General features: G+C 40.6%; 1 protein-coding gene across 1 annotated transcript; it reads right to left on the bottom strand.

Annotated features, from left to right (window-relative positions):
* Window positions 1-413: 413 nt before the first annotated feature.
* On the bottom strand, window positions 414-18,525 carry LOC125901957 (double-stranded RNA-specific editase B2-like). The gene is made up of 9 exons (XM_049598005.1): window positions 18,510-18,525; window positions 16,776-17,722; window positions 11,340-11,457; window positions 8,798-8,966; window positions 8,220-8,380; window positions 7,106-7,259; window positions 5,334-5,515; window positions 4,691-4,872; window positions 414-578 (listed from the first exon to the last, which is right to left on the bottom strand). Exons 1-9 carry the CDS (start codon window positions 18,523-18,525, stop codon window positions 414-416), a joined length of 2,094 nt encoding a protein of 697 aa, XP_049453962.1.
* Window positions 18,526-18,776: the final 251 nt, after the last annotated feature.

Raw genomic sequence — 18,776 nt, 5'->3', positions numbered from 1 at the left:
AACTGATTAGTTAAATTCACCTCTAACACTGAAATGAAATATCTTCAGTATTACTATGAGGTTTTAGCAATGTGATTGTTAAGATTTAAACTAGCCATACAAGCTAGCATTAGCTTCCAGGGCTGAAATTAGCAGTTTCGATGTAACTTAAGCAAACGCTACACACGAAGAAGTTGACTTTTTCCTACATTTGATTTACTTTTCTGAATACTTTGAGCTCATTTGCATAATGAAAAATTCTTTACTTTTCTGTCTAATCAGTTAATTAATCATTTCTAGTAGGATATTATAAATTAAGGTGAAATGAACTTTCTTCACAAATTAGCATCACATTCTTTGTACCTTATCCACTCACAAAGAAAAACATACATGAACTTCACTCTGACCATCTTCAATCTTTAACGCAGAGTTTTTCACACACTGATGTTGAAGTGTCCTAGTTCTGGAGGTTTTCTGAGCCAAGTTCCCAGCCCTCCACCCTGTAGAGCGCTGGTAAACTGCTGCATCGCCCTTTGGTAGCGCCCGGCAGCCATCTTGAAACCAGAATATGTCCCTACAGTGGCTTCTTCACCATTCAACTGAGAGAGAAAGACAGAAACATGATTTGTGTCATAACAAAATGCCAAATAAAAGTGAGATTTGTGGATGGTTAAGGAGATGTTTCGCAGTGTTGCGAGTACATCCACTGTTTGTGGTGGAGTAAGTATTGAGATCCTTTACTTAAGTAGCCTAAAAGCACCAATGCCACATTGTGAAAATAATCCACCACAAGTAAAAGTCCAGCAAAATCTTACTTAAGTAAAATGAAGTATTATCAGCAATATTTAATCAAAGTATCAAAATGGTCCCTAGCTGTTCTTTAATCTATAGCAGTGCATCATATTCTATGACATCATCATATGTTTGTAGCATTGCTGTCCTGTAAGAGCTACATACAGTGGTGGAAAAAAGTTTTCGGACACCCTTAAAATTTTACACAATCTCAAATATTATCATGAAATAGTTGTGGAAAAATCTTTTTTTGTGTTTCAAAAGGTGTGGCTTCATTAGACAGATACAAACAAATACAAATTATATTTTTTTGTTTATTGTTTACAAGAAAAACTAACAAAACTAAATTCTTGACAGTTTCAATATGTCAGTTCTCAACATTGTCGGTATCAAAGTCAACAAATAACAGAGAATGTGTTCAAAACTGAACAAAAAATAAATAAACCATCACATCATCAAATTAATATTAAGTAGTCCTGCCACTGGCACGTAGTAGAGCTCTAATCCTGGCTGGCATGTTCCCCACGAGCCTTTCACACTGTGTAGGGGTAATCTTGTCCCATTCTTCTTGAATTACTGCTTTTAATTCTTCTAAATTCTTTGGTTTATGCTTTGAAACAGACCTTTTGATAATCCACCACAGATTTTCAATGGGGCTCATGTCCGGGGATTGAGCTGGCCACTCTAAGACCTGGATACTGTGCTCCTGCAGCCAAGCTCTACTGGCCTTAGATGTGTGGCAAGGGGCATTATCTTGTTGAAACATCCAGTTTTTACCTTGACGGAACAGTGCACGCGCAGAAGGGAGCATGTGGGCTTCGAGAATGGTACGATACTTGGTAGAGTTCAATGTGCCATCACAGACAGTGAGATGACCAACACCAGCAGCACTCATGCATCCCCAAACCATGATACTGCCTCCACCATGCTTGACAGTAGGTACTGTACATGCTGGAGATAATGCTTCGCCTGGCCTTCTCGTGCCCTCACATTAGTAGGAGGAAGATAAAGCTGGAAACTGGACTCATCTGACCACAAAATCTTCTTCCAATTCCTGGCTGTCCAGTTCTTGTGTGCCTGGGCCCAACGGCGGGCTAACCTCTGTCTCTCATCGATCAGGGGCTTCTTGATAGCCTTGTAGGACCTTAAGCCATGATCTAAAAGTCGGCCACATTACAGTCACGGGTGGAACACTGGACACCAGTTTGGTTTGACCACTGCTGCTGAAGCTCCTGTGATGTCATTCGCTGGTTTTGCCTGCACATGCGGATCAGGATGCGATCATTTCTTGCTGAAGAAACCCTTGGACACCCAGATCTTGGTTTGTCTTCCAAGCTGTTGGTTCGTCTGTATTTCTGCAGAGTGTATCCAACTGCTGAAGGACTGCATCTGCACTTCCTGGCTATCTGGCGGCAGCTGTACCCTTCCTGGCTGAGAATCTTTATCTTCAGGCGTGTTTCCTGCGTTAGGTTCCTTGTTTTACCATTTTTGTGTCTGAAGAACTTTCAAATGTGCTGGCTTTATGTAGACACGAAGCTTGGCAACAAAAATTGTGTCTTTTAATAAAAAGAACGACCTTCATCTTTCTTATGTATTTTTATGGAACCAATCAATTTTAAGTTTTTAATGGCTATTTTAGGATTTATTTAGTATTTTGGCTGTGATTGTACTAAAAGAAATTGCACTTGAAGACCTAAGAGTGATTCTTAATGCAATATTTCACAAATGCATGGGGTGTCCGAAAACTTTTTTCCACCACTGTATCTTGAAAAAAATCTTTTCATGGTGTCAGAAAACCTGCTCTGTTTTCAGCTTTGTGACGATTCATTTTTCAGCTGATCCAAGAGGGCTTTTAAAGAATTAATTAGGCTTAAGAAGTGGGAGAATTTTCTTATCTCATGAAGGAACACATCATTCAGTTTATCACTAACATTTAAAATCAACACATCTGGAGATACATGTTTTTTACTGGACAGGTAGGGGATGAAAAGTTCTCAGATAAATGTGGTGCAATAAAAAGTACAATCATTCCTGAGATGTAGTGGAATAGAAGTTTGTACTTAGTTACATTCCACCACCGCCAAGACCAGTGTCAGTCCAGTGAGCTGCACAACCTGCCATGTTGAGTTCCCAGCTAAAAATAACATTTGTCAGTCATCTGTTGTTCAGCTTCCTCAGACTGACACCTGTCCCATGAAAATGGATATTTCACACATTTTGACATTTTGACTTGTCAAAGCAGGAAAAGCACAGGTATAACTAAAACCATTAATCATTAAAGTTTCCCTGTAAACCACACAGCTGATTCAGCAGCAGGGACCCGCAGCTGACACATCTAAATGGTCAGTAATGTTATTGGTCACACCTGTGTTTGATGGGTCAGAGTATCAGCAGTGAGAAAAGTCTAATAGGCTTCTCCTGACTTAGCCTGCATGGCTCAAACTTTAAGTCCAACTTCTCTACTGTGTTCACGTTTAATTACTTTATGTTCTGCTTCTTATTATTTCATTCGGAGTTTAATGCTGAAAGGCTCTTTTCACATCCATCTGTGTTCACCTTAATGCTATACTATGCAGGATTGTCGGTTACTGTTTGTAAACCTGCTGGTCAGTCAAAGTAAAAGTAAAAACCAACCCCAGATTCACTCTTGTTCGGCATTTTACCTCGCGATATTTGCATTTTTATTATTATTTTTCTTGGAGCTGTGTCTCCTGGATGCCTACTGCCATGGTCTGGCACTTAGTTGCTACCTTTTTATAAAGCCCTGACCTCACCTGAGTGCTGTGGGGGTACTCACCCACAATGTCCCAAACACAGAAAATAAGAAGAAAACAGGAACTGGTATTAGTAATGATAAATACAAGTAATAATATACCAGCAGAGGGCAGAGTCTCTGCAGATAAGTACACTGCCACACACTTCCAGTGAGTCATAAGAGATTGTTAAGAGGGAATATTTCTGTATGAGTCTATACAGACTTAAATTTCTTGTAAAAAACAACAACAAACAAAAAAAAACAACCAAATTATTATTTCAATTAAAGTATTTTCTCATGAGGATATCAATAGATAGAGAAATGCAAAGTATAATGTCAAGTGCATTTATGGGTCAAATAATTCAAAGATGTTGAAAAGCGTATGAGTCCTGATATATTATTTATTATTATACATATTTAACATGTGTTTGTTTGAGTTTGACATATGTCTCAGTCAGTCATGGTTAACTGTGGTGGATGTTGTAGCAGCAAGCAGTAAATTAAAAAAAAAAGAGCATCATGTTTTCACAGACACAGATGTAAACTTTAAGTGCAACTTGACAGGTTATTATATATATATAGGTTATTAATACTATAAGCTTTGGGTTCCTTTTCTTCCTCTCTGCCTCTAGTTTGTAGTCCACCTTTCACGTTCACTTCATCTAATTGCTTTTCAGGTCACTAAGTCTTTAAAACACTGTATCATTGTCTAATCTCTTCCCCTCATTGAGCCTTTAGAGCTCTGTCTCCTCCTTCTCTGTGGCCTGTGTCTTCTCTTCCATGTGATCTGTGAGCAGCTCTTCTTACAATGAGTCCGGTTGCTTTTTTAAATAATTACGACTCTGTCTGCCGTTGTTAAATTTTAAACAGAGGCCATTTGGTCCAGCACAACACTCTCAGCATACATATTTTAATTTCACAGTGGAAGTTAAACCCTGCTTTTGAAAACATCATTATATTGAGGTGGTTTTGTTCTGAGTCAGACCTCGTGGACAGTTTGGTGTGTGCCCTCAACTTTTTTGTATGCTTTTTATTGGTATGTGTCCAATCCCCTGATTCCCATGAGCAACCACTTTCGTTAAGAAGCCCAGGTGATGACATCCTCCCTGCATGAGTCTCCTGAGCAGGTTCAGTATTTCGAGTCTCTGAGTGTCTCTTACCCACCTGCTGGTGCAGCCTCTGCCAGTGGGCGAACATGGAGCGCCTGCAGAGCCGTGACGGTGTCCCTGAGTCCCTCCTCCATCCTGTGGAGGTGCTGATCTCCTCCAGGCTTCCGTCCCCAAAGCTCCAGTTCACGCTGACATTTGGGGCCTTCCCTGTCGGCCGAACCTCGCTGCTGCTCAGACCTGGGCAGAGAGAAAACCAAAGACAGTTGTTGAGACTGGTACTCTCATACCAAATACCATGTTGTGTCAGAATTGTTTTTTTATTTGTTGTTTATTTACCCAGTGAAATATCTCAACAGCTATTGAATAGATTGCCATAACATTAGGTTCAGACATTCACGCCCCCTTTAGGGTCACAGAGCCACTAGCATTGGCTAATCCAGTGTAAAAATACTTCATTACGATTACATTTTTACTTAAGTTGAAGTACAGAAAAAAATTATTTAAAACAGTATTTAAAGTACCTAAACATCATGTACAAACATCAAATGTAAAAATGCAATTTTGCTATGACTGCTCTTGCCAACTGCTCCAGAAACCTTATGTGCATCAGGTCAGACCTACCAGACTCAGAATGAATAAACTGCCTTGAACTGCTGAGGAGGATTTATATTCAGGTGTGTTAAGCATTTTGGACCTACAGCCGAGCAGCAGCTGCTGTCGTCGATATGGGAAGGGCAGGTGCTTGACTGGTGCAAGGCGGCGTGCCATGGCCCGGCCCAGGTGACCCGTGTGGCTGAGCGTCCCTACCGTCACGCTGTGCAGGTAAACCGGCTCAACCAGGTGAGACAGGAGAGCCCCCTGGACGCCCAGTGCGCTCCACCTATTGAGACAAACCATTTAAAAAAGAAAAAAACAGAGCAGAGTTAGTTATGATGGCAGTTTGACGGCTTTTCAGCTGAAAAGATTTTCACTCAGGGCCCATTAATGTTTGACCGGTGTTTGACTGTCTAGACTGCAGCAAGCTGTTACCCTGCTGTCTGAACTGAGTGAACATAATATGAAAACTAGCTGCAGTGTCCCTGAAATAGACCGGCTCGGTGAAAGACATCCACTGAGATCTTTCAGAGGAAAAGGAAAAACAGAAAAGAGGAAGAGAGAAAAGAGAGGTGGGATGAACTGGTTAACTGTGGCTGAACTTGGTTTTTTTTTTTTTTTTTTTTTTTTGTAAATGGGAGTTCATAGATTATAACCCATGTTTGGACCCAAAATAGTTGACAAAATCTGCTATTTCATTTCATCTTTAGGGCTTTGAATTTTGACTGACTGTTTCTCAAAATTAAGGTGACCCAGTGCAGTTTTGTGTACTTTCCGTCTGACTGGAGAAGAACAGTCATTAACAAATACTGACATGTATTAGAGGATAACTCCACTTCATTCCATATAGGGTCATAATCAAGGTGTTATCTCCAGGTCTGAAAAGTGAAGCCAACAAGGACGTGCAATAAACCTGCATTCTTTCTAATGACCAGCAGGGGGCAACTCCACTGATTGCAAAAAGAAGTCTGATTGTATAGAAGTCTGAGAGAAAATGACCCTACTTCTCACTAGATCCATTATCTCATTAAATATTTTCTTCATAAGTTTATTGTTTAAATTGCTAGTTTTGAGTCTTATTCAATAGAGCATGGTGTTCATCTTGTAAATTATGGTCCAATTTAGAGGAAACTAAAGCAGGGTATGCTTTATGCCGTGGCTACCTTGTGATAGAAAAGTGGCTACCACGGCAACCTGTCAATCAGACTAAAAGTGTAGCACCGAGTATCCTCCACAACTCCACCCACTTGTCCAAAAATGGCCACTTTTGACTCCCAAAAAACAAGATGGTGAGGGCCAAAATGCCACACTCAAGGCTTCAAAATAGTAGTCCACAAACCAATGGGTGACATCACAATGGCTACCTCCACTTCTTTTATAGAGTCCCTGGTCTTAATATTTGTAATAATATTGTAGATTAGTTATTGCTGAGATCTGGGAACACTATGATGTCACTATAAAGAAGTCAAAAGTGTCAAGAAATTCAAAAATGATGATTCAGGTAATGAACCAACAGTTTATCCAGATTATATGTTGCCTTGTTTGGCTTGTTAAACAACTTTATTTACAGGTAAAACTTAAAGTGGCTGTAGCTAAAACCTTGGTAATAATGGTTTAAGATGAGAGCCATCTGTAAAGTGCAATGAACGTTTCTAACTGACAGTTTCAGTCAATCATAAGTTGATATAAATGATGTCCAAAACTACAAAAACAAGACCCAATTTGTAATAAACTGGAATTATCCTTAAAAAAATAATACAACTTAAAAATTCTTTGAAAATAATGTATGCAGATTTTGATACACTATCAGCTAAAATAAAACATCATATTTAATAATATATCAGGACACACCTTCCAGGGTTGATTATAAACTCACTTTGCCATCTTGTCTGTGCAGGACATAGTGACAGGAGGTTTACCCGGTGCCACACCATCCCACTTCTGATTGGCTGTTCGCGTCGTGATGGGCAGCGTCCCCTCGCCTCCGTCCACCTTCACCCTGAGTTGACAGTGGAACCTCCTGCTGGGATCTGACACGAGAAGAAAAAGTTGAAGATGGAGACTTAGACGGCTGTAACTGCTGAAATGCTCTTGAGCAAGCCATTTGAGGAACACCCTGAATATTACTTAATCATCATGTTCAGAATTGTTTTTTGTTTTTAGCCAAGCTAACAGTATGACTCTAATTTGTTTTATTCAGTCACTTTTCCTCATCTACTGCTACTCATAGTAGTAATTTGTGTCATGCACATACAAGTACATAACACTAGTGATTACTCACAATAACCCAGTCAACATGAACTTATAAGACACCAAAAATACCTTTGACCTGAATAGCAGTGCCTACTTCTGTTCCTGGTTCCTACATTACCCAGAATGCCCAGGATTTTTACAGACTGGTTGTAAATGTTACACTTACACAGCTCTTCTTATTCTGTAGCTGCACTGTATCTTAGTCTATTCCCTGTGACTCTCTTCTTCACCTGTGATGGATTCCTCCCTGTCTAAGCATTCTTCTTTGCAAAATGGCAGCTTTAGACAAAAGTTCTCACTCTTTAATTTTTAACTCTTTTGATTTATAGTTCTTAAAAATATGTTGATGTAGATGGAATTATATTCAGCCATCTTCAAGAAGAGGAAACATAGACTAAGCTGTTTAATACAGCCAGAAGTTCTGGTACTTATTAATTAATGTTTTCACAGAGCTTAAGTGTTTTATGGTGGATTTTTCCTTTAAAAATTAATGAAACTGTCTGAGGTTAGTGGGCTTGTGCAGCAGAATATAAATAGCTGCAGAACAAATAGATTATTAAAGGTATTACAGTATGTGTCTACAACAAAGTACATATTGTTGATACAAAAAACTATGAGAAACTAAGAGGAAAATGTGCATCTAGATCTGGTATAGAAGCAGGAATGTTTCATGATGTATTTTTGACATTATCATCAACATCATCATCATCACCATCGTCTAAATGTGCTGGTCTCACATGCAGCTGTGGTCTCGTAGGGGCAGTTGAGTCGAGCATCTCCACATGGCGAAGAGCTGATGTACATGTGGAAGAGGACACCGTCACTCAGCCGGAAGCCACTTCCGCCATCACCTTTATTTGGTATGAAGATCGATTGTTCCTCACAGTTTTCTGGCTTACTTCAGGGAGAAAAGACACAGAGAAGTCCAGCATGAGACAGAGACAGGGTGAAAGAAACAAGACCAACTTCTGACAAAACACTGACGGCACAAACTGAAAACAAGATAGATGAAACTCTATTGATCCCTGTTAAGAAACTTCAATAATTATTCAACAATCAGTCAGTTTATAATTATTGGAAAGCTCATCAACCCATGCAGATAAAGCTCACGGACCCTAAAATATTAAAGAAAACATAGATTCAGTTCTCTGTGACATTTGGTGATTGTAGGCAACAATCAAAGTGAAAATTAGAAAAACACCCTGAGTTAAAAATACTCAAATTTTAATTGTCATTTGCAGGCAAATGCCCCATCAAGAAAAGACTACAAAAACAAACCAAACGCTAGTTTCAGGTTCAGGGCTGAGGGTCGTACCAGAGTAGCTGCTCCAGCTGAGCATACAGGAATCGAACCAGCGCCCTCCGGCTGACAACTTCAGCGTGGCAGTCGCTGAGCGTACTGCCTCGGTCACTCACGTTGTCCGAGTCCAGACACTTAGTCCCTGTGGCCAGAGACACAACTTGCGCTGATCTGAGGTCAAATCCTTGAAAAGACAGATGGGAAAATAAGGAACATCTGTAGCAGCTCAGATTTGTGGTGAATTGTTGAGCAAATGATTGACACTGTGATGGAACAAGTCATTCAACAAGATGCAGTTCAAACAAGACGCCACATTTGACTGTCTCTCTTTGCTCTCCCTCGCCTCAACATCCCATCATAACTAGAATGTTAACAGGCTGAGACGAGCTAATGAAAAGTGTATGACTGAACAATCACTCCAACGTCTCAAAAACATGCTGTTGTGTTGCAATCTGGCCTCATGGAAGATTCACAGGACGGTAAAGATGATTGTCTTCCCTCTGGATTGGCAGGGTACTTTGAGGTAACTCCTTTGTTTGAATTGCAGTGGCACATTTTCATGTAAGAAGGATTCAGATGCTCCTGCACTGTTATGTCTGCTTTAAATGACAAGTGGCAAAATATTTTCATCTCCGTTTTTAAAGTGATAATAAAGAACATCTGCAGTGTTTCTTCACCCCTCATGTGACTCAGACACTGCGTTGGCGGTATTCTGACACCTCTTTCTTTGAATTTCAACTGATGAAGTCAGGCAGTTGGATATCATTTGAAATGTTTTGATACTTGTGTTGACAGTGAAATATTACCTTTCAAAACTGGACAAAGACAACCAGATCACTTTTTGTTTTCCACAAAGCAACTCAGCTCTTTTTCTTTTGCCGGATAGACTTTGTTTTTTTCTAACATCCGCCATTTCCACTACTGGGAATAGTAACACTAATTCTCTCTAGTAACTGTGGATAACTACTGATAACTACTGGGAAAAAAACAAAAGTACTATCCTTGTTATGTTTTGGCTCCACAATGGCACCAATCTAAACAGGTACAGTGTCATTATTATACAACCATTACATTGCGCAATCCACATTTACTTTATAGCCTTAAATAAAAGCAAAAACTTGTCTATTTCCACTTTAACTTGACAGGGTGAACTTGCTTATTTAGATATCCAGCAGTTCCAGAGCAACAAAATCAATAATTAGGACTGGTGTTTGTGTCCACCTGATGAATGTTAGTCCAATATTCACTTTATTTTAGCTCTGATTTTGGTCTCTACCAACTCCTAATGCTTACAAAGTAAACTGCGCTGTACGTTGGAGTTGTTTCACAGTTGAGACAATGGGGATCAAGACATGGAATCGCACATGCAGAGCAGTTAGCACAAAAAGTAAAGTCACTTTTACACTGCCTGTTCAAGGCAGGAATATTGTGCTGTTCTGCCACCTTGCCATTGTGTTTATGAGGTACGATTGGGAAAGGCAGACAGAGTTGTCTCACCTTTGAGCCGGGAACAGAGGTAGTAACAGCCCCGAAATGAGATCTGTGTAAAATGTAAACAGATGGGTGGAACAGATGTGGTGTTTTGATTATGTATTATGTTGGCATCCCACCACGCGGGAGATTTAAAAGCAGCTGTTTGCAGTTAGTGGCTAACTCAAAGAGGAAGAACAGCAGCCGTAAATGTCCACAAATCAGGAAAACAATGAGGTTCGGGAGGTCCTTACCCTCCAAGCAGAGGCTGCCATATAACAAAGAAGGAAAATGATTGTGACTGGCATGTTATGCCATTGTTTTTGTTGTTTAGAAGGTGCTGCCAATGCATATGTTATATGTCACACTAGAGGCCAATGCTGTTGTGTTACATGTCACACCTGTCATTCCTCTTTTGATTGCAGGAAGACAGGATGCAGTGTGAAATTACACACTGGAGTAGAATGATGCTGACATTATTTGGTTCTGTGTAAAAATACAAAGGAGCAATAAAGAAGGAACTTTGTAGCAGCCCTTGAGGAGAGTATATTTTTTGACTTTTGGTGTGTATTTCCATCGCAATTTTTTTTTACATTTTCTTTTAAGTGCTATTTAAAAGGCCTAAAAAGTCTTAATTTCAACATGTTTCTACATGTAGACACACTGAATGTGAATGCCAAGAATACAAGAAAAGAAAAAGCTGAAATATCCCCCCAAATGGGTTTTGTGCTTGACTGAGGTGGAAAACTTGTTTCAATAAAAACTATATGGGATAAAGTGAAATTGAAAAAAGCGTACATGAAGCATGAGACTCAAATGTCCACCAAAGATTCCATGAATGATGAAAAATATTGGCAAATAAAATCATCAGATCTGTGTAGAGCGACAAGGAGACTTAAGAGTCCTTTAATAATGAGTGAATTAAACAGAAATGTAAAATTTTCATCATGTTTTCCCACTGTCTGAGCTTTGACTGAAACTCTTTTAATAACATGATCTTGTCAACAACAGGATATGTATTTGATTTGTTTACTCTTTGTGTATTTTCATGACAGCGACTTCCTCTCAAAGTGTCTCTACCACTCACCTCTGGTCATTACAACCCCTGCCAGGACCTTGTGGCGGGCATGTGAGGTAGAAAAAGAACTGTCTGTCAGCTCTGTGTATTTCTCTCTCACCAGGTGGAAAATCGACTCTGCGAAGAACTGCAGAGGAAGAAATGGTAGAGACAGATTTAAACAATGGAGGATGGAACAAACAAAAACAAAACAATAATTTTCATTTCATTTGATGCCTTCTCTGTCTCTGTCTATTTGTTGTTCTCCTCTTGTTAAAAGGACTCTTGAGGTGAGAGTGCACTTGTTCCCCTGTCCCCCTTCCCCACATGCTCTTCAGTGGCTGCAGCCAATTAGTGCCATCCTGCAGTTACCAGGCAGGTGAAGGAAATACGGGAGGTGAAGAGGAAAGAGGAGGAAACAGTTGCAGCAGCTAAGTTTACCAGTTTAATGAGCAGTTAATACCCTCTTGACCAAAGATGGCTGACCTGCCTCCTGTAAGGCTCCTCCTCTTGAAATTGGCCTTTTTTTAAATTATTTTTTTTGGGGCATTTTTAGCCTTTAATGGATAGGACAGACAAGTGTGAAGGAGGAGAGAGAGAGAGAGAGAGAGAGAGAGAGTGACATGCAGCAAAGGGCCACAGGCTGGAGTTGAACCCGGGCCACTGCGGTGACAGCCTTGTACATAGGGCGCCTGCTCTACCACTAAGCCACCGACTCCCCGAAATTGGCCTTTTTATTCTGCTGGTGTAGATTGTTTTGGGTCCTTCTTAGTAAAGCATGGACAAAGCAACAAAAAGAGATGGGATCATCTTCAAGTGTTGACTTAGACCTCTAGACCTTCTTTTTTCAGTGGACAGTGATTCATTCTTGATGGTACTCAGATGCTTTGTGGCCAGGTGTGGCACCCCCTTTAAATTTTGTCTGATCAAAGACCAAATCCTTCCTTCAGAGAATTTGTAAGGATGCACATGTGTATCCTCAGTGGGCAAAAAGTACCTACAATTCTTTGCTAACAGTTTGCAGGAATTGAAGGTGGGGCCTCTTCAACGACTCACACCTGGCCACTCCCTAGCCTGTTCTAATATGTGTTCACCAAATGCTAGAAAGGAGTCTTGCCTAGCCTCTGTAGAAACCGCCTTAGATAGACCTGTCCTGCCAAGGAAGCATTCTTGACTTTGAGAAGCACACACTCTCCCACACCAGGGTGTTTGCAGTTCACCTGTCTTAGTGGTCCAGCCATTTTTACCTGTCCCTCTTCCCTTGTTGTCTCCTCCTGTAACCTCCCTTTGGGTTATCTGCTGCCTACAAACCTGCTGCTCATATTTTGCTTCTCTCCTTTAACTCAAAGTGCTCTTTCTGGTACCTTGTTGCCAAGTTTCTGAATGGTCACATCCATAATCACAAAACTGCATAACTTTTATCTTCGCAGTTATGAGGATAAGGATTTTAATAGTTTAATTTTTCTATTTTTAAATTAATTGTAAAACAAATGACTCTTCTTGCTACCTTATATTAAATATTGTCCTTCAGGTTGCTACGAGCCAGGAACAAAGTCCCATACATTTATATAAAATATTTCATAAGTAAAAGTGAGCTCCCACAGATTGTCAGTTATGTAAATAATGGCAACACTCTTCTCCATTTCAGGAATTTAGGGTCCTGCTGTCCTCATTGTTTACCTTTTTTTTCATTTAGCAATGAAAAAAAAAGCCAAACAAACTGGATGCTCACTGTTACCCTTTTATGCTGGTTTAAAAAGACAAAAAGTAAGCTGTGATGAACATTTAAGTACTTCTTAGAGAAACACAAAGAGCAAAAACAAAAAAGAAATATAAAACAAACCCAAGGTAGTTATCATGTTAAACACATTGTTTAAAAAGTGTTAAAATATTTTGTATATCCAAATACCAAGAAATAAAAAGTGCACCTGCAAATAAATGCTTCATAAGGTTTATCAAAGCTATTTTACCCTTTTAACACAATATTTGCAAATGCCAAGTGAAGCAAGGAAAATTATTCCCCCTCTTAAATCTTCTCTATTTGTTAAAAACTTACTAATGCTATTACTGCTCAATGTTTCTACACATGAACAGTTGCCTGTAGACACTACCTGCTACATTCTGTTAAGCCTATATTTAAACCTGAAGACATTGTGACTTCTGCTGTCATATTTTCTTGAGACAACAGACCCCAAAAACAGGGAAAACTTTGAAACAAAGTCTGCAGGCATGTACCAACAGCTGTGACATTCGCTTGGACCATGAGTATGAGGCTGGCCAAAAAATGTCTGACAGTCCGTCAATGAACTCCCCCAGTGTGCAGAGGAAGAGATGTCACACTCCTACTTGTCAAAATATGGCTAATTATATTTTTTAGAGGTCTGTCACTCTTTTTGAGCAATGTTACAGAAACTTTGAGTTAGTTGCTATTTATTATATTCAATGAAATGCCAAGAGGAGCATCACTTACAAAACAAGTGTGAAGGGACTTAATAGGAGCTGATGATAATGATGCTTTTGACAAGATCATATATATATCATCTGGTCACAAACATTATTGACATATAATGAAAAGAGTAGAAGCCCCAAAATAGAGCTATGGGGAACTCCCTCATTTAAACCAACAGGATCAGAAATGTATGCACATATGACAAATTGCATGCGGTCAGTCAAAGAACTCTGAAACCAACTTACCATTTTACCATATGTATACAGACAGACAGATAGATAGATAGATAGATAGATAGATAGATAGATAGATAGATAGATAGATAGATAGATAGATAGATAGAATATTTTATGCTGAACATTTGATAGAAAACAAGACGGCTCTGTCCATCAGTCTCTTTCCTCCATTTGGAGGAAGCAAATGAAATATTTGACAGTCTGAATTGAGTCCACTAGTAGCTGCAAATAATTAATGATTGATTAGTGTGTATGTGATGGGTGGGTAAACTAGACTTCTATTGACTGTCTAGACTTTAAACTACTTATGGCACTCTCATACATGATCATCATCTCCATCAGCTTTAATTACATGAGGAATAAAAGTTGATATAATTTCATGTGGGACCAACACATTCGTGATGATGGGATTATATATCTATTTAAATTTTACATGTCTTCTGCATACTAATCAGGGAACATCTCGAACAATGTTCGCATTTCCAGACGAGATACTGTTTGTCGTAACTTCTGACTCATGTCAAAGGCTCCTCTGAATGTGTCTGGGAACTGCAGACATCTTAAATCTGCATTAATGATTATTGTTGCTACCCAGGGTGCAGTGGAAAAAGCTTTTAACACAACACTTACATAGACGGCTGCTAGACATTTCTCAAAGAAAAAGGCAGCGCACGTCCACATTCATGAGGAGGTCCAACATGTGGAATATACGTGCAGAATTTCAACTCTTCATGTCAGTAACTGCCCCAAACTCCCAGAAATGTTACCAAGACATGACATCAGTGTCTCTTACTATGCCTTAACTCATTTTGTAAGAGCAGGTGTTTGAAGGTTTTTTTGGGAGTGAAACTCTCTGGCTCAACATTTTCTGGATGACAGTGGCACAAGGTCGTGTGTAATAGGTGTGTTAAACAATTATCTGTCAGATTATTATGCTCTTCACACCGCCTTCCAGCTCCACCTCTATCTCCTCGGTCTGCTGCCGCTCCTCCTTCATCCCTAATGTGCTGTAATAATGTTCATTAATGCGTCACGCCGCCTGACAGACAGTTCATATTGAAGGGGGGGGTGATGCTAAATGATTAGTCGGGGAGGCTGTAAAAAAAATCATCTTCTAGACAAAGAGGAGGAGGGAAGCTTCTGCAAATTGTTAAGTTATGGTGCGGGGTGAAATCACCCTTTTGATCAAATTCAGAGCATCAGAATGCTTTTTTCCCAACCAAAATGTTACTATTGCACCCTGCATGTCTCTCATCAAACCCCTGTCCCCCCCAGGGTCTCATAAAATATCTACATGTCTGTCTAACAACTTCATATTCCTTTGCATACTTGGATGACAGTGTGGCTCTGCATTAGCCATGCTCAGTCACCCCCTTCAGCTCTGTGGAGCCGATCTCTGGAGACAAATGTTCTTGTATTCATAAAGCATGACAGCAAAAGACGTCGAGGACAATTCTCTGAGGCTCAGAGACATAATGAAGTTGTTTAGATGCTACAGACGATGCATACAGGACTACCATCCAGCTCTCAGGCCTCAGGACATGATGGCCATGCTGATGTGCGGCACACTCCATTTGGTAGCATACGACGCACCTCAGACCCATTTATCCAGACCATTTAGAAGTCTGGCGAAAGCTAAAGAGATAAGTGGTGAATTCAGTGTCACTGCTGATGTTTCAGAATAAGGGATATTTTACTGGATGAGTCTGTCTCCTTTCTCCATACTCTGTGTAAAATGCTGACCAGACAATTGCCTGCAAATGGAAACAAACTACACCTCTGCAGAAAAGTTTTATTGTTATGTCTGTTTTTTTGTTTGTTTGGTTTTTTTTTTTTAGATTTTTCTGTTTATGTTTTGTTCTTTATTAATTTGCAAAGTTTTTTTTATCCTTCAGGAGTTGAATGAAAATGGTCTTTGATTCCACCACTTCATATGCAAACTCTAATTGGGATCAAAAGCAGGCAATTCTGAGGGGACCAAAAACACTATTAGGAAAGTTGCACAGAAAATGACTTCATCCCTCAACGTATAACATAACAGACAAGCCAACAGAATATTTAAATGAAATTAACAAAAAACATGGGGCGGCACGTGTGGTGGTTAGCACTGTCGCCTCACAGCAAGAGGGTTGCCGGTTCGATCCCGGGTGTGGGAGCCCTTCTGTGTGGAGTTTGCATGTTCTCCCCGTGTCAGCGTGGGTTCTCTCCGGGCACTCCGGCTTCCTCCCACAGTCCAAAGACATGCAGATTGGGGACTAGGTTAATTGATAACTCTAAATTGTCCATAGGTGTGAATGTGAGTGTGAATGGTTGTCTGTCTCTATGTGTCAGCCCTGCAATAGTCTGGCGACCTGTCCCGGGTGTACCCTGCCTCTCGCCTGATGTCAGCTGGGATAGGCTCCAGCCCCCCCGCGACCCTCAAGAGGATGAAGCGGTTAGAAGATGAATGAATGAATGAACAAAAAACATGGAGAAAGTGACTTACAAGGTTAAACACCAGGCAAATGAGATCTGGAGTAAACCAAAATATTGGATTCTGGGGTGAACCATCCTTTAAGAGGATATTTAGCTGAGGAACGTAGGACTCCGGGAACATAAAAACAATGCAGACATCTATCCTCCCATTGTCTACACCACTTATCCTGTTAAGTGTCACAGCGTTGTGTAGGCTAGTCCATTATGTATTATACAGGAGGCAGGGAATAAAGACTCCATGAACCCTTGACTTTCTAACAGTGAAGACACAATGCCAAAACAACAACAGAAGACTGACCTACTCACCTGAGGTAGCTGATGTTGGGTCCTGCTGCCCTGGAAGCCCAAGATCTTCCTCTCTGGTCCCAGACTGATATTGTATATAGACTGCAGGGCAGCTGCGGCTGCCTGAGCCTTGGCCAGCCTTTTACTGTGACCACATCCTTCAAAGACCCTCCCTTCCACCCTAACCACCATGACAAAACTCCTCATTGGCCTGCCATGAAGTCTCTCTGTCAGGCACATGTACCTGAGTCCTGGTCGCAGCTCATTAAGCAGGGCCACTGGGCTGAGGTGCTCTAAGAATGAGGTGCTAAGGGGTCTTCTTTTTGGATTGGTTGAGAAAAAGTCCAGTGTGAGTCGGACAAGTCGCCTGTACCTGTAAATGCTGGAGAAAACTTCCTTTTCTGCTGTGTTGCAGTGCAGGAGATCACAGTTTTTAAGCAGCGATGGCTCAAACTCTTTGAGAAATGCGTCAGGGATGTCCAGTTCATCTGCTGTGAAATCTGCAGGAGTGCTGGTGAAGGTCTCCATGGTGGCATGAGCCTGGGAGGCATTTGGGAACTGGATGAATGACTGCAGAGCTAGTTCTGCTGCCCTCATTTTGGCCTGCTTTTTTGTCGGTCCTCTACCCTCAAAGTGGAAACCGTTTACCTCCACACCTACAGAAAACACTGGAGCATGCAGTGGGCCAGTCTTTGACATAAGCTCATACCGCAGACCAGGTCGCAACTCATTCAGCTGCACCAGTGCATTCTTCTGAGTGACAGCCCAGGCTGCTCTTTTACAAGTCAAATGGCTTTGGTACAGCAGGCAGTCTTTTCCATCCACCAGCGACCACTTCCTCTTCAGAAGTCTTGGTCCATGTTTTGGGAAACTTGTGTAAAAAGTTGATGGATGATACTTTCGTAAGAGGTCACAGTCCACCTGGCTTTTATCATCCTGATTCTCTTTCACCTCCAAACTGCTTGTACCTGTTGACAGATCAAAATTATGACAGGACACAAAATGTGAAGAAAAAATGTGTTTTTCGTTTGAACGTTAAAACCTTTTGTCAGCATGTAAGGGCCTGACACTACCATGCTAACAGTCAGCAGTTGGCCAATGTTGGGGTCATCAGTGAGAGTCTGCTGCCGTAGTTTTGGTGGTGTGTCCTGCACCATTGACACTTTTTGGTCCTTGTCAGCTTCGTTTTAGCCAGTTCAGCATGTTAAATGAAATCGTTCTGATTGGCAGTTAAGCTCAGTGCATTAGATGAGAAACAGAAGTGAGGAAAGCAAACAAATGGCAAAAGTCAAGAGGGGGTGAGATCAAAACAACCTGTTTTATTAGGTAAGTTTTTAGCCATTGAGCTCTTTGGCAGAATGGTTCCTTATTGTTTGTGTTACTGTTTTCTGACACATGGTAAATATCCTTTGTTCTTTGAACATTGGGTTGTTTTATTAATGTGCTGAATAGATAACTACTGTCTTGAATCCATCCTGTTGGTTTACTGATTTCCCTTTTTGAATGACAAATACAGACTGCTGCTGCCAGCTGGTGTGAAGAGTTATTCTCTCTCACACAAGCGCAGAACGCACATGCTAGCTGGCCGTTGGCTGTAGTCTTGGTTTGCTCAAGGTTACAGGTTACCTTTCAGCGCCACTAGTTCTTTGATATCAGTTTGGTGTGTCTGAGCTTTTAGTAACAACACTAGGAGTCTACACTTAACTGCTCTGTGAGACAGTACTTGTGGACTAAATGCTACAGCGGCACGTTTACCATCCTGCTGCATCATTGCGCTTTGTGTGATGCAGCAAAAAGCCATTCTGGTGCAGCACAATCCACTGGCAATAATGGGTTTCAGAATGTAGAGCTGCTGTTGTTGCATTTGGTCCGAAAGGCCCATTAGTTTAATGTGTTAGCATGCTAACATTTACACAAAACACAAAGCACAGCTGAGGCTGATGGGTATGTCATTAGTTTTTTAGGTATCTGGTCATTAATCAAAATATTGGATGCATTCAGTGCATATACATATTATACATG

This window comes from Epinephelus fuscoguttatus, linkage group LG15, assembly GCF_011397635.1.
Source record: "Epinephelus fuscoguttatus linkage group LG15, E.fuscoguttatus.final_Chr_v1".
NCBI lineage: Eukaryota > Metazoa > Chordata > Actinopteri > Perciformes > Serranidae > Epinephelus > Epinephelus fuscoguttatus.
The sequence above is the reverse complement of the archived record's forward strand: the minus strand, read 5'-3'. Positions and strand labels throughout refer to the sequence as shown.